This window comes from Asterias rubens, chromosome 2, assembly GCF_902459465.1.
Source record: "Asterias rubens chromosome 2, eAstRub1.3, whole genome shotgun sequence".
Classification (NCBI taxonomy): Eukaryota; Metazoa; Echinodermata; class Asteroidea; order Forcipulatida; family Asteriidae; genus Asterias; species Asterias rubens.
This window is the reverse complement of record NC_047063.1, coordinates 5,387,289-5,399,056: the sequence shown is the minus strand read 5'-3', so window position 1 is coordinate 5,399,056 and position 11,768 is coordinate 5,387,289. Positions and strand designations below refer to the sequence as shown.

General features: G+C 38.9%; 1 protein-coding gene across 2 annotated transcripts in view; it reads left to right on the top strand.

The window, feature by feature from the left end:
• Positions 1-5,743: 5,743 nt before the first annotated feature.
• Positions 5,744-11,768, top strand: part of LOC117306229 (ubiquitin carboxyl-terminal hydrolase 19-like) — a 34,378-nt gene continuing 28,353 nt past the window's right edge. Inside the window, exons 1-4 of one of the 2 annotated variants that reach the window (XM_033790892.1) lie at positions 5,744-5,938; positions 7,631-7,720; positions 8,347-8,481; positions 9,452-9,582. In XM_033790892.1, coding sequence (XP_033646783.1) covers positions 7,708-7,720; positions 8,347-8,481; positions 9,452-9,582 — 279 coding nt within the window. In that variant the 5' untranslated portion in view covers positions 5,744-5,938; positions 7,631-7,707. Of the gene's footprint in view, positions 5,968-7,630; positions 7,721-8,346; positions 8,482-9,451; positions 9,583-11,768 lie in introns of both variants that reach the window. The other variant, XM_033790891.1, reaches the window with a different exon arrangement.

The window sequence follows — 11,768 nt, the reverse complement described above, 5'->3', positions numbered from 1 at the left end:
TTAAAAACTGACTTGGTAACGAGTATTGCAGAGCTGTCGATAGTATAAAACATTGTGGGAAACAACTCCCTCTGAAGTAATGTAGTTTTTGAGAAAGAGGTAATTTCTCACTAAAATAATAAAAGACGTCTAGCTAGAAGTCTTTTATTCCTATCTGAAAGCACACAAATTCGTCCAACAAGGGTGTTTTTTCTTTCATAATTTTCTCGCAACTTGGATGACCGATTGAGCCCAAATTTTCACAGGCTTGTAATAAATTGTTATGCTTATGATGGGATTCACCAAGTGAGAAGACTGGTCTTTGAAAACTCCCAAACGTGTCCCGATCCAAGGCAACGTGTTCCTTTAAACTTACAAGGTTTTTGATAGTAGAAAGCTTCCCTTCAAATATTACTTACAATAACTGAGGTGCTGTAATTTTTGAGAAATGAGTAAAACAAGTCATAAAATATTTTTTCGCTCAGTGAGACGAAAATTATTTTAGCATGTAAAAAACGTGTTAACCAGTTATGATATTATACCATGACAAACCATAACTGGTTAATACAGTTCCACATGCTAAAACTGAGACACACCAACTGATATTGCTAAATAAATGGATAATTGTTTACAGTTATATTAGTCGGGCAATTCAACTCTAGATTGCAATTTAGTTGCTAGTTCATTGAACTAACAGAGGCCAAGGGTACTTTGGCTTTGGTTAAACTTGCTTCATGCTAAGGCTTTTGGAACAGTCGTAAATTAGCAATCTGCCTGAATTTTACAATAACAATGTTGCACAAATTACCATACAGGCTGGTTAGGTGGTCAAGACCAGCCCTGGGCACAATTCCATTATTTTTCTTAAGCATAAAAAGCATAACAAAATTATGCTTACCAGAATATGGTTATCAGCTAAACTGCCATGTCACATGTACAATTTGTGACTGGTATCTCGCTATTTGTGCTTAGCATACAATTTTTAAGCAGGGGATCACCGGATTCAGACATTATCAGTGGATTTTCTCGATATTGGTATCTTGGCTTTGTTATTGCAAATTGGAAAAAACAAAAATGACGAAGTCTTGCTCTGTGTGAAAATTTCTTGTTTTTGACAAACTGCAGATGCATGTATTATGGTTGCACGTGTCAATGATGTCACATGCACCGACATGTAAATTGACATGTAGTTCTGATGAAGGAGATATGGAAGTAGTAATGTAGCCTAGGGTAAAAAACAAAGCAATTTCTTATGTAAATTTCATAATCAGAAACGTCCAGTTCATGAACGAGTCTTGCGCAGTTGATGTCATGACTGTACATATATGTAAATTAACTGTAAATGCTCTTATCTATTGATTAATAGCATAAGTAGGGCCTACAACGCAGGTGTACAATTCATGACTATACCAGGTTTTTTGCTGAATAGGTGATAATTGATTAAGGATCTTTTAATGCAGACATGTTTCTTGCTGTATAATACTTAAAATCCTAACAGAATCTTAGAATTACTGATTTCCTCTGCTTGAGTAACTTCATGTACAAAATAATCGGTGCAATTGTCTCATAGTGTTGTATTACTTTTTCCCTAACTTCTTCCATAATTGTAGACTCATGGGATGCCTGGCAACAGTTAACCTAACAAGCAGATATATTTGTTAAAAAAGCAAAGCCATGATTGTCTCAAAATTGTGTGTGCTCTGTGTACAGTGGCAAGAATAGATCACTTTTTGTCTGCTCTCTCGCAGAGCATCTCCAAGTCTCCTTTTACATTGTACAGTGGACTGCTCTATGTTTCGACACCCCTATGTTCCAACACCCCTAAGTTCCGACACCCCTATGTTTCGACACCCCTAAGTTCCGACACCTCTATGGTCCAACACCCCTATGTTTCGACACCCCTATGTGTTTCGACACCCCTATGTTCCAACACCCCTAAGTTCCGACACCCCTATGTTTCGACACCCCTATGTTTCGACACCCCTATGTGTTTCGACACCCCTAAGTTCCGACACCTCTATGGTCCAACACCCCTATGTTCCAATGCCCCTTTTTTGAAAACCCTATGATCTGATAACCCCATGTGATGTAGATGAATTGTGTTTGGTGGGGGTTAGGGTTAGAAGTTGGGAATCACATTAGGGGCTGTTGGAACAGTGTCGGAAGTTGTGTTCACTACCTCTTTTTTTATAATGCAATGGAGGTAACCATTTGGTACAAGTTAACTGATCTTTATGTCCTCTTTATGTACTTTGTGTAACATTGTTTTCAAACAGTATCCATCAATGCATAGCACTTAACTCTCCCATATTCCATGTATGAGTTAGAATAATGTCTGGTACAATGTCCTGCTCGATCACACGTTACTGCTTAAATTTGATTTCTCAGACTGTTGCTATGTCACGTTGTTCTGGCTGGACAAGTTTTTATGAGTTACATGGCAAGCTTCCCTTTCATAATTCTGAATGAATATCGATGGCACTTGTGCCACTACCATGCATGGCTTTGCCCATCTGCAGTTTGCTATACACAAGCTTTCCCTGCACCATGTGGTGATTTTGTAGCTCAGTCTAGACCCGAGGAGATCAAAGTTACACAGTAAGTTGTAAGTACCGGACGTCACCATCAGACATTCAAATTTAACTCGCAAATAGCTTATTGGTAAATTATGTATCAATACCATGGATAAGGGTTGTATGGTATCAAGCTAAAACTTGGTTGTTGCATGAGTTCATGGTCATTACAAGCAGGATCCAATGTCATAAAGCTATCAAGCACAAAACTTGCTAAGCACAAACAAATTCATGCTTGGCAAAACAGTTTCCCATCCAAAACGGTATGTGATGGTTATTGCTTAACTGGTACTATATTTTTATGCTTCAGTTTTTTTTACTGTAGTGTAATTACAGTGAGGAAATAACATCATTATTTGTTCATGGTAAATAATCAACTTTTTCAAAATGTTTTGCTTATAAATTTTCAAATGTATGAACAACAAAGTGAAAAAAACAAGTGTGAAACTTATCACAATGCTTGTCTCTGTCAAATGCATTGGTAACATTTATTTCATATTTAATTCAAAAACAAAACAATCTTAAACATTTGTTACTTTCCTTAATGTATAATGTATCTTGTTAAGTCAAGGTCTACCCAAAACTCTATTTTGTGTTGTTTTTTTCCCAAAGGCATTTTATATATTTATTAAAATCTTAATCATATGTTCTTCAAAAACAGGAACATCTATTGTAATGACTTTTCATGCCTGAAAGTGTGTACGGCTGGTAAATTAATAAATGAATATTTGAATTGTAACAATTTATTACTGAAGTTTTACTGATTAGAAAGTTGGTACCAGCACCAACCATCCTGATTGTAGGAGAAGAATGCATTTCAAGTTGATTGTTATTAAATTGTCATGCAGGGCAAACTAACAGTGTCAAAAAGTTGAGATAAATCTACCTTTGAAAATCTTTTCGCACAAGGGTTATAGCTTTACGTGTTTGTCAAAGACCCTGGCCCAATTTCATAGACGAAAATTGCTTTAATTTTTGCCAAGCCAAAATAAGCAGGACACCAGTCACACTAGATGGAACATGTTTTGTTGTTTTTGCTGTAACCCCATTTCGAGTAGACATTATTGTTTCATACTTTGCTAACAAAGTTCATTATTGAACGTACAGTTCAATACTGATGCTATTGACAGTTATTGTATTGTTTCCAAATCATTACAGGTGCATGTTATGTATATTAACTTCTTGAAACTATTACCTTTGTCTATTTTCCTCAATATTAATTTACTGTTTAAATTGTTTTTTTATCTGTTGTGGATAAATTCTGTTGTTTCAAATTGTGTGTCCCATCCTTTTTGGACTTTTCAAAAGCCTAATCTCAACACTAGATGGAAGCGAAACAAGTATAACTACTGAAGATTTACAACAATAAGTATAGGCCCCCACCCCTACTTGGACGCAAATTTTTTTTTTTTTTTAACTACAAGTTTCCTTCTCAAGACTTACTACAATTTTGTTTAAAATGTTTTCAATTGATTCTTATTGATCCATTCTTTGTGATCAATTAATATCAATTTTGTGTAACTATTTATTTTCTCTCCATTGTGTGAACAGTTTTCTTTTTCCCATGATAATTATTAATACCTCGCACAAAATCAAGTTCAAACATCGAATCAGTGGGTATTTACACCACTAGTGGTGGTGTATGAACTTGTCAAGAGCACAATCGCAGAGTGCATCATCACACTAGTGCTTAATTTATTTATAACAGTATATTCAAATATTAACAAAATTTGTGCATTGTGCAGGGCATACTTCATGTACTTTGTGGATTTGTACATAAAATGTAAAAATTGTGATAACATTTAAATCTATTAAGTTCTTTTACTTTATGTGGTTTGTATTAAGATGACTTGGTTTCATATAAATACACTGCAATTTCTTTTGGAAACAAAGCTCGAGTTTGAAAAGTGTTCATCTCGTTTCTTTTGATTAGTAAATAAAATATAGTCCAGTCAGTCACTTAACACATGGGCCCCATTTCATAGAGCTGGCACACATATTTGCTTGTAGCATAAATTTCTTCCTTGATAAAAACAGGATTACCAATACCATACCAACCAAATTTTTATTTTTTGCATTATTGCTTGTTATTGGTTTTCAGTTGGCTGCTATTTGCTTATGAAAATCACGTTGAAATTTGGTTGGTAATCCTGTTTTTATCAGGGCAAAAATGTCATTTTAAGCAAATTTTTGTGCTTAGCAGGGCCCAATTTCATGGCTCTGCTTACCGTAAGCACAGAATCGGCGCTTACGGAAGCAGGGAATTCTGTGCTTACAGCAAGCATATTTCACGGGTTAGCAGCGAATTTGGGCTTCTGCGCGCGCGTACTCCACGCTACTAGGCATTCTACGCTTACAAGGCTAGCGCAGAAATATGGCGCTTGCACGTGAGCGGGGAATCATGATCGTAAGCGCAGAATTCAGGGGTAAGCAGAGCCATGAAATTGGGCCCTGATGGGCCAAGACTAATGCAGGTTTTGAACGTATGGCGTCTTCGTGACGACGGGGGGGGGGGGGGGGGGGGCGACCTGCATGGCCATGGGGCAAAGTGACACCATGTGTTCGTTTTGTATGCCCCATGTTCATCCAGAGATCCACCATATCGATATCATCGGTAGCTAGCGACCCTACAAAACAAAACACAAACACGTCTTAGGGATAAAAAGCTCAAAGAATTGTAGCGAGTCTACGTTGCTGCTCTCCGTGAGCGATTTTTTTTTTCCCCATCGCGGTAAAGGCCAAGATCCGGAGACTACCGCATTCTTATTTCGTGTATATGTAGAGCGCGCAATCGACACATTGTTTGCGAAGGGTCCTATTTGCCGTCAACTTGCTTGGTGCCGTCAACTCGCTGTTAGTTCAACCAATATACATTTAAAATCTACAAAAGGGGTGTAGAACTGTAAAGTATTAGATTAAATCATTTTCATAAGTTGTATGATATATTTCGGTTATTTTCTCTACATTTAATCGAGTTTTATTCCCGTGAAATAAATGATGTCGGCCGCCATCTTGCCTTTTCACGTTTAGTGGACAACAGGGGGCGCTTTCCTGAAAAACAGATTAGTCTTGTCCCACGACGCCAATTATTGGTACCGCATGGTATATTATGTAGTGCGCCTCGTGTAAATTGATCACTGACGACTTGGGTTAAGACTAATCCATTCCTGTCATCTTCGTCGTGGTTCGTCCGTCGTGGTTGAGTTGACGGCGAGTTGACGGCAAGTACTAGGACCGGTTTGGATGGGAACGATTAGAACGCACATTGAAATTGTTATTGACGGCATTCTGTATCAAAAGTTGCAGTTTCTCTTGTCGACGATCACTAACCGTGCATCGAGATTTTCTTCTTGTCTCTCACCATCGAGAAAGATAAAACAAATTGGGTATTTATGCAACGGTTGATAACTTTTCGGTAATTATAAAATTGGTTGGAATGGAATTGGAGTGATAACTTTCGGTATGGCGCCACCACTTTTTCACTCATTTTTACAAACATGACAAAAACTAAAAAGGCATATCTCATTGAATTTGGGGTAAATTCGATACTATTATCATTTCATTTCGAATGAAAAAGTGGTGGCGCCATACGGAAACTTGTTCTTTCTTCTTCTTCCTTGAAAAAGGCAGCCTTCAATTCAAATGATTGATTGAAGATCATGCAGTGCACATGTTGTCAACTCAATGTTTATTGTTTGTTCTGTGTCTGTTTTCCCCGACAGCTTCTGTTTCACAAGCAAGTAAAATTTCCTTTCTTCATAACCGCCCTCAATAAGAATATATGCCCAGTAACTGGGGCGCTGTACTCCTTTTTTCGAAATTTTGACATTATCGGTCGATAATGTCAAAATTTTCGAAACACATATAAATAGCGGTCGTACTATCCGACCAATAATGTCAAAATATCAAAAAAAGGAGTACAGCGCCCCAGCAGTTACTGGGTCTACCCTCAATAAGCCATTTTGAGATATGGCGGACACCATGCTACACCTAGCCAGATGACCGATAATGTCAAAATTGAGATATGGCGGACACCATGCTACACCTAGCTAGATGACCGATATAATGTCAAAATTGAGATATGGCGGACACCATGCTACACCTAGCTAGATGACCGATAATGTCAAAATTTCTCTCTCTCACAAACATTGGTTTAACGTCTATGATTATGAATTACACAAATTAAGAAATTGTGATTCATTAACTAGACGACAATATTTATTCTAGTCATTGTGAAATCAGCGGTTAGCTTGGGGAATCGAACCCACAACCTTGTGATCGCAAGTCCTGCAAACTAATCACTTGACCACGGTGACATGAGCTGTAAAGTAAATAACTAAAATACTGTGCCCAAGGTAAACTCAAACTGGGTCTACTGAAGTGAAAAGGGGGGAAATTCAGAATTTCTTCTGGTGAAGCATGGGATCGAGTCGGGACACTCTTATTGGCAGATTCCCAACGCTGTAACTCTTTGATAAAGTTTCTGTCGTTTTTACAAAAATTTGTTTGTAAGGCAATATGTTTCCCTTTTTTGTTTCTTGTCTGATGATGTCAACAACCACGGCTATCTCCCCAAAGAGAATTATTCATATGCAATCCGCGTAGTTCGTGTTATTCGTGCCTCTCAGCCGTGCAGTTTATTAACTATAATTCAAAAACTTCACATGAACAAACTTTTTTAAATGCCTCGCACTGAAAATTAAGCACCCTTGGTTTTTTCTTTCTATTCTAAAATGATGTTCTGATTGTCTCCTTATTTGTGGAGACACAAGCGGAACGAACCTCATAATGGACCCTTCCCGTGAAATATGCTAATCACATTCACGCATGCGTAGAGACCCTGTTGGTTGGCAAACGCCATAGAGTTGTGCACTAAGCAGACGCGCAATCGCGTCTGCATCACGCACCCATTAGCCGTATACAAAACAGCGCGATGTTCCCTCATTTTGCCAACCAAAATGTGAGTGCGCAAGCGCTATGTGCAATTTACATATTTCATGGGAAGGGTCTATTCTAGGAGCAGTTCTAGTTTATTAGGAAAAATCACTTGATGTTTGTTTATTTGTATTTGTGAACAGGTAATGGAAAAGGCTTTACTTTGATCTGAGATTTTTGGTTGTTTCAAACTCTTGAGTGTAGTCAATCTTGATTGATCATGGCTCAGAATGGTAAGTTTTGATAAATTGTTAGGGTAGTAATAATAATTGATATGGATTTTGAAGCATTGCATGGTGAGGAATGGTTACAATAAAATATCAAAGGTTGGATCACAGAGGTTGCCGAGGGCATTACTTTTTTATTTTATTATTTGTTTTTATGCAAGTTAGCCCCAAACAAAGCTAAAAGCCACACTAGGTAAGGGCCTACAAGAAGAAAATGATTAGTATAGAAATGACTCAGGAGAGCTGGAGGCAGGAATTGGTATTCCTTTTAAAACGATCCAGATTGTAGGATGGGGGGAAACATCCATCAGGCAAGGAGTTCCAAAGAGATGCAGTACGTGGAATAAAGCTGTTGGAATGGCTCTTTGTTCTATATCTCAAAAACACCTTCGTCACACGAAGTTGTGTGCTTTCAGATGCTTGATTTCGGGACGTCTTAATCTATTTCTGAGGTCTCGAAATCAAATTCGTGGAAAATTACTTCTTTCTCAAAAACTGTTACTTTAAAGGGAGCCGTTTCTCACAATGTTTGATACTATCAACAACTCTCCCTTGTTACAAAGTTAATGTTTATGCTAATGATTATTTTGAATAATTACTAATAGTGTCCACTGCCTTTGATTTGTTTGCAGAGGATCCGGTTCTTGTGCATACGTGGGAGCAGAATGATACGGGATTGACGATCAAGCTGTCTACTGGGCCAGTAGTGACTAGCGACGATGTTAATGCAGAGTTTACTGGTAGAGATTTCCACCTAAGACTCGCAGGTTGGTTAGATTTACTTCCTCTGTTATTTACACTGTTTTAAGTCTCTGTTAATCATAATAACTGTATTTATAATGCCCCTTTTGCCAAAGGATACAAAGCGCCAGGTATTATTACTGCAAGGAGCGGGACAAAGTTTGAGATATACATAAAACCTATTCCTTAGCACCATGTAATGTTTTACAAGGTGCTCTGGTGCAATATGCTGCCAATCCAGCCAGGAACACCAGGGCAAACCCCTTTTTATTTACGATAAGTGCACTGGGTTCTTTTACATCAATTTACACAAGACATTGGACCAACGGCTTTACGTCCCATCCGAAGGACGAAGCAATGGTTAAAGTGTCTTGCTTAAGGACACAAGTGTCATGGCTGGGGATTTGAACCCACACTCTGCTGATCAGAAACACCACAGTTTGAATTCGGTGCTCTTAACTGCTCAGCCGCGACACTTCCGTTGCTTACATAAGTTTGTGGTGGTTTGGTTTATGGTTGACCAATAAGGATTGGTCTTGCAATTGAGTGTACCTTTGGTCATTGTTAAACAAAAATTACCATGAAAACTTACTTGGTATGAAAAGCTGCAGCTCTTGATATTGTACGACCTTTTTAAGAAACAAATCCCTTAAGTTTGAGAGAAATTGATACAAAGCAAGTTCAATTCCTGTCGTTTAAAACCGGCAGGGTCAAGGCTGTATGATAAAGGCCCGAGCATTTTTTGTTGCATTTTTATGACTGAGACAGTTTTTGGATATGCATTCCTGCACGTAGTATACATCCTCCTATTCATTCTGGGAACGAAGTTGGGGGCTAACCTGCACAAACGTATCCAAAAACAACCGGTTATAAACAGCTCCAGTCATTTAAACACCCCATGTGACGCCCTCTTCACCGATTGGAATAGCGAAACTGTCTGAGGTATTTATGAATGTTTATTAAAAGAGTTTTGGCTCATTAAACCTCTCCAAACAGATGGCAGGTACTGGCACTGTGCGTTCAACAAGGAGGTGAAAAAACCAACGTGCACATTCATTGTGGAGAATGAGGAAGTCTGCATTACCATAGAGAAAGCTGTGCATGGAGAGACATGGCCGGATCTTAAGGTAGTGAGACCAATCTATATCATACAATGTGGTCCAATCGTCCTACTGTTTTGCCATTAAATATCATATTCCACTGTGGACCAACCCTCCTACTGTTGTGCCATTAAACATCATATTCCTAAGCCAATATGGACCAACCCTCCTACTGTTGTGCCATTACATTACATATTCCTAATCCACTATGGACCAACCCTCCAACTGTTGTGCCATTAAATATCATATTCCACTGTGGACCAACCCTCCTACTGTTGTGCCATTAAATATCATATTCCACTGTGGACCAATCCTCCTACTGTTGTGCCATTAAATATCATATTCCACTGTGGACTAACCCTCCTACTGTTGTGCCATTAAATATCATATTCCACTGTGGACCAACCCGCTTACTGTCGTGCCATTCAATATCATCCACTGTGGTCCAACCATTCTACTGTTGTGCCATTAAATATCATATTCCACTGTGGACCAACCCTCCTACTGTTGTGCCATTAAATATCATATTCCACTGTGGACCAATCCTCCTACTGTTGTGCCATTAAATATCATATTCCACTGTGGACTAACCCTCCTACTGTTGTGCCATTAAATATCATATTCCACTGTGGACCAACCCGCTTACTGTCGTGCCATTCAATATCATCCACTGTGGTCCAACCATTCTACTGTTGTGCCATTAAATATCATATTCCACTGTGGACCAACCCTCCTACTGTTGTGCCATTAAATATCATATTCCACTGTGGACCAACCCGCTTACTGTCGTGCCATTCAATATCATCCACTGTGGTCCAACCCTCCTACTGTTGTGCCATTAAATATCATATTCCTAATCTACTATGGACCAACCCTCCAACTGTTGTGCCATTAAATATCATATACCACTGTGGACCAACCCTCCTACTGTTGTGCCATTAAATATCATACACTGTGGTCCAACCCTCCTACTGTTGTGCCATTAAAAATCATATTCCTAATCCACTATGGACCAACCCTCCAACTGTTGTGCCATTAAATATCATCATACACTGTGGTCCAACACTCCTACTGTTGTGCCATTAAATATCATATTCCTAATCCACTATGGACCAACCCTCCAACTGTTGTGCCATTAAATATCATCATACACTGTGGTCCTACCCTCTTACTGTTGTGCCATTCAATGTCATCCAGTGTGGTCCAACCCTCCTACTGTCAGACACATTCAATACCATCCACTGTGGTCCAACCCTCTGTTTGACCATTCAATTTCATCCACTTTGGTCCAACCCTCCTACTGTATCATCCACTGTGGTCCAACCCTCCGACTGTCTGACCATTCAATATCATCCACTGTGGTCCAACCCTCCAACTGTCTGACCATTCAATACCATTCACTTTGGTCCAACCTTCCTACTGTCTGACCATTCAATATCATCCACTGTGGTCCAACCCTCCAACTGTCTGACCATTCAATATCATCCACTTTGGTCCAACCTTCCTACTGTATCATCCTCTGTGGTCCAACCCTCCTACTGACTGACCATTCAATACCATCCACTGTGGACCAACCCGCTTACTGTCGTGCCATTCAATATCATCCACTCTGGTCCAACCATTCTACTGTTGTGCCATTAAATATCATATTCCACTGTGGACCAACCCTCCTACTGTTGTGCCATTAAATATCATATTCCTAATCTACTATGGACCAACCCTCCAATTGTTGTGCCATTAAATATCATCATACACTGTGGTCCTACCCTCTTACTGTTGTGCCATTCAATGTCATCATACACTGTGGTCCAACCCTCCTACTGTTGTGCCATTAAATATCATATTCCTAATCCACTATGGACCAACCCTCCAACTGTTGTGCCATTAAATATCATCATACACTGTGGTCCAACCCTCCTACTGTTGTGCCATTAAATATCATATTCCTAATCCACTATGGACCAACCCTCCAACTGTTGTGCCATTAAATATCATCATACACTGTGACAGTTATTTATGCACATTTTTTTACCCTTTTGGTAATGATTGTATAAAAGTACAAGCTCCCATTGGGAACAATAATTGGCTCTCGAATATTTTTTTGTGAGGATAACATGGACACAATAGCTTTTCAAGGTTTTTATCTGGCTCAATGCTCATACTAATTAAATGCGAAGGCGTTAGTTTTCGACAATATCATCATTAATGATGAA